At 42.6% G+C, this 5,044-nt stretch overlaps 1 protein-coding gene across 1 annotated transcript in view; it reads right to left on the reverse strand.

Annotated features, from left to right (window-relative positions):
- Positions 1 to 1,072: 1,072 nt before the first annotated feature.
- LOC106807731 (voltage-dependent L-type calcium channel subunit beta-2-like) overlaps positions 1,073 to 5,044 on the reverse strand; it is a gene marked incomplete at its 5' end in the record, with an annotated part of 8,959 nt that continues 4,987 nt past the window's right edge. The window contains 3 exon segments of the mRNA XM_014810171.1: positions 1,073 to 1,723; positions 2,443 to 2,547; positions 2,966 to 3,120. Of these exon segments, the coding sequence (XP_014665657.1) occupies positions 1,073 to 1,723; positions 2,443 to 2,547; positions 2,966 to 3,120 (911 nt within the window).

Here is a 5,044-nt window from a genome sequence, read left to right on the forward strand (position 1 = left end):
CTTCATATTAAATGGGGTAAACCATATTCGTGCAGCTTATAGTATAAGTAGGAGAAACCAGACAATTGTCATTTGATAAACATGGCAAGTTTGGCATTAGCTCAATCATCCTTCAAAAAACGACATACTCTTAGATTGTTACAAATGCAAAGTTAACCATTCAGTACAGAGTGCGAGTGAGAGAGAGAGAGAGAACGAGAGAAAGAGAGAGAGAGAGAGAGAGAGAGAGAGAGAGAGAGAGAGAGAGAGAAGAGAGACGAGACGAAGAGAGAAAGGAGAAAGAGAGAAAAAGAGAAGAGAGAGAGAGCAGAGAGAGAGCAGAGAGAGAGAAGAGGAGAGAGAGAGAGAGAGAGAGAGAGAGAGAGAGAGAGAGAGAGAGAGAAAGAGAGCCAGACAAAAGGGATGAAGGAAAAGTAAGAGGGAGAGATAGAGAGAGGGAAAAGGGAGAGAGAGAGATGGAAAAGGGAGAGTGAGAAGAGAGAGAGAGAGTGTGGAGGAAGAGAAAGGAGAGACGGGGAAAGAATAAATGGGAGGGAAAGGAAGATGAATGGAAGGTAGAAGAGAGGTATAAGACAAGGCAGGAAGAAGAAAAAGTAGGATGGAGATTGGGAGAGAGATAAAGATGAAGAGACGTGTATAAGGTGAGAGAAAAAGATAGCAACAACTTCTTTTGACAAAGTCTCTGATATCCTGGCACAGCGGGAATGCTTTTCTTCCATTGCTGGTCCTTTAAAACACACAGACAGCCCGAACACTTCTAGGAGATCGGCGACACCTAAAGCTCACCTATATAAACATGTAATACTAGCTCATCAGCCAACGGCGGCACGCAATCACATCAACGCGCACACTCCAAGCCAACGTGCTGCGCTCCAAATGTCAAAAGTCCTCTGAGGGAGATGATCACAAGTACACTACACATCCAGCGTGTGAAACGCGTAAACATGCGTTTACATGTAAAGCACACACACACACGCACGCACGCACGCACGCGCGCACGCACGCACGCACGCACGCACGCACACAAGTGCGCTGAGGCTGCAGCAGCGTAGACGAGCACCGCCGCCACGCGTCACTTGTACATCATGAGGTCCGGCGGCGGGCCAGACCGGCTGTAGCGCTCCCCGCCGGCGCCGCCGCGGCCAGGCGACGCGTGCCGCTGGTACAAGCGTTCAGACTCCTGCGCGTCGCCGCGCTTGCCGCCGCCGTAGCGATCACCGCCACCGCCTCCGCGCGGCTCTCCGTAGTCCTCATAGTCATAGTCGCGCTCGTAGCGCTCGTAGTCGCCGCGGCGATAGCGCGCCGCTGCCGCCGCAGCGTCGCGCTCCTCGTCGTAGTCACGCACGCGCCCCTCGTGGTGGCGCCGCTGGTCACGCGCGCCGCCGCCGCCGCCGTCGTGGTGGCGCCGCTCGCGCTCGCGCTCCGGCGGCGACTCGCTCAGTTCGTCGCCGCCGCGCGGGTTCGTCGTCGCCGTAGTCGTCGCGCGGCGACCGTCGCCGTGGGAACGCTTCGCGTGATACGCGGGCGACGACTGCGTCCGATGGAGGCTCGTCGGCGACTGCGGCATGTGGTGGTGGGTGGGCGAGCTGCGGCGGCCGTGCGTGGGGCTGCTGCGTGAGGGAAGCGGCGGATGCGACGCACCCCAGTAAGCCTCGAGGAACTCGGCTAGATGCTCGCAGGCATCCTCCAGCTGATTCTCATCTAGTATTACATCGAACATGTCCTGCAAGAGATTCATGAGAGCACATTCAGGGACCAGACAGCAAATCATTATTGTTATGTTAGAGCTAGTATAGGCGTCCTAGTCCAGATAGTTACATTCATGCAGGGACCAGACAGCAAATCATTATTGTTATGTTAGAGCTAGTATAGGCGTCCTAGTCCAGATAGTTACATTCAGGTACCACAGGCAGCAAATCATTATTGTTATGTTAGAGTATAGACGTCCTAGACCAGATAGTTACATTCAGGGAGCCGGACAGAAAATCATTATTGTTATGGTACATGAGTTTACATATCCTAGTCCAAATCGTTACAAAATAATGAAAAACAATTAGAAATGTGCGTGCTGTTCCAAACAGGTATTCTATCAAGAATTCGTCTAAAAATGACCACATTAGTATTCGATCAATCATTACATACGCCACGAACATTTTTAAACGACAACTGATTGTCACTGGATCCAAATAATGAACATTTATATCCAGATTATATGGTTTCATTCTTTCATTCAATAAACTTTCTATTTAGTTCAATCAGAGCTCCTATAAATATTTTCACAACTACCATCATGCCTCTCTTCCACTATAGCAATGAAACTTTTAGACAATGCCCATTGCTGAGTATAACCATAATCCATAGAGAAATTCTAAACACATAATACAAAAACCCACAGAGGTACAAGGGTCTGCATCATTAAGCTTACAACTGGTTTATACTCACTGCACTGACTTGACTACACTGAGACAACTTCTCTGCAGCTACTAGCTGCATGTTAAGGTTTCTACTTTGTGACTTTCCTCTCGACTTTATTAACCTTGAAAGAACCTGTAAGGGATACTCACGAAGTGACAAACAGCAATGTAAATCCATTCCCAACCTCACGAGGAATGCACCCGCCCTCAAAGTTACCAGCCTTACAATTACTACCTAGCTACCGTACACTTAATTGAGTGCTATATCGCTTCTTAAACAGGAAGCTTTGGTAATACACGCAACATTTACAATTTACTTTGGTGACGTTCACATTTATATTTACAATTGACGAACAATTAAAAAGAAATATTAGCAAATGATTTCATGTGGCTTCTATACAACTCAGCTAGTGAATTGGAATGATACTAAGCAGAGATGCCAATGATAATAATGGGAGTGATCCCCAAAATATACCAAATGAAATTCATCATTACATAATCGTAGCAATATTTGACATGACATGATATTGGTTGAATAAATAAATGCTTACCTTTTGGGAAGCAATTTTTAGGTACACAATAATCGGAGCTAATGAAGTTTTGGCAAGCTGTGAAGGATGATTGATGGTGTCACAATCTAAGATGACAAGATTCTGTAGCGTCCTCGCTATCTCAAATATCCTTTCGATTTCTTGCTGAACTTCGACTGAAAGGAAAGCAGTAGATATAGCAAGCTCAAACATGCAGGCACAAAAGCTAATATATAAAAATAAACTAGATAAGTTGTTAGACATGTATAACCTCTAACCATAAGTACAACAGTTAGCCACCAGGTGGTGCACTGATGAAGATAACAGCTGTGTATTTCAACACATTGCAATCCAATACTGAGGCAAACTGAGGCTAGTTTAACAGCTGCTGGATGTGACAGTCATTCCTTTAAAGCACCCGCATAATTATGCGATGACACAATTATTCTTATCATATAAGCTAGACTTGGCAATAATAACAATAACAACAATAATAAAAATTAGTTAATAAAGCAAAAAACCTTGTAATGTTAAATTCAATTTATTGACGACGACCTAGGGCTCGACGATAGCCTGGCGGGCCGCCAGGCTATAAGTGCTCTTGGAGAACCCTGATGGTATATACAAGCAATGATGTGTTGAAAATTAACTCCCGAAATTGTACATATCCTGTACTTTTTACTTAGATCCGTGTACAGAGTAAATATGTAAATGTATTTGTAAGGGAGAAAACATCAAAAGACTGATGAGGGAAGATCGAGAACATTTCTTGTGGAAACCACTATAGGTTAAAGAGAGTTCTGCAGGATTTTTTGGTAAAACACTTGAAATTTCAAAATAAAATGTTTGATATTTTAATCCTCAACATTACCAATGAGTGCATCAAAAATCAAAATTTATGTTATTTACATATTTTGTGTTATGTAATGTTGTGTAACGTCATAAAATATCATTTTGTGGATGACCTTTGGAGGTACCTAGCTGTTGGTTTCAGCAGTGGGTATCACTGTACCTACGTCCGTAACAGTATGTCTACTATACTAGCAGTACCAGACCCAAAATGTGGGTAATTAGGCAAGTTATGGCTAACTAATTGCACTCTGAATATAGGAGTCACATATAGTATGCCTCCGCTACTCGATCTTACTTTGCATTATATAATCTCATTAACAATGCACAATGACCTCACACATGCGTGTATATACTGACCTATACTAGAAGATCTACTGTTGGAGCGTTCCATGATGGCACGTTTGCTGGGGTTGTTCAGTAGTGAGCGTTTGGCCAAAGAAATATCTGCTGTTACCCTAGTTATCGTGATCCTGCAATGTTTTGAGTACATGTTACCACGAGCCAAATAATATAAATAAACCCTATTATACAAGTTCAACTATGCAAAAAAAAAAAATCATAATTATGCAATTTATATAATTATTTACATTTACATAATTATAGAAACATGAAAAAGTTTCTAAACAAAATAAAAAGTAATAAACATACTAAATTTAATATATGTATATATATCAGAAGTAGATATAATAGGGAAGGAGTGTGACTTCAATAAACAAGGAAAATTCGTCATTTAATATAGCCTTAGAATACCTACGATTTACTACGCGTAACTCAACCAACTTGAGCTCAAATCGTACACAGTATATTCGCCTAGCATCGTGCAAAATCGTTTCCTCGTATACACCCGCAATCAGGAGATACAGACTAAAACTTACGACACGATTTTCCATTATGTTGCCAGCAAGCTGAATGTATAAACCGCCTAACTTGAAACAAAAGGCAGCTATTAACGACTCTTGCGCCCTCGGGGATTGTGGGTGTATATGAGGAAACGATTTCGCACGATGCTAGGCGAATATACTGTGTACGATTTGAGCTCAAGTTGGTTGAGTTACGCGTAGTAAATCGTAGGTATTCTAAGGCTAGTAAATGACGAATTTTCCTTGTTTATTGAAGTCACACTCCTTCCCTATTATCTACTCCTGATATATATGCAATATCCAATATATTACACATATATATCAATATATTATCTAAATATAGTATAAAAATGTACGACGGTTGTATTGTTGATTAATATGTCCATAT

Source organism: Priapulus caudatus, unplaced genomic scaffold (genome assembly GCF_000485595.1).
Source record: "Priapulus caudatus unplaced genomic scaffold, Priapulus_caudatus-5.0.1 Scaffold231, whole genome shotgun sequence".
Classification (NCBI taxonomy): domain Eukaryota; kingdom Metazoa; phylum Priapulida; class Priapulimorpha; order Priapulimorphida; family Priapulidae; genus Priapulus; species Priapulus caudatus.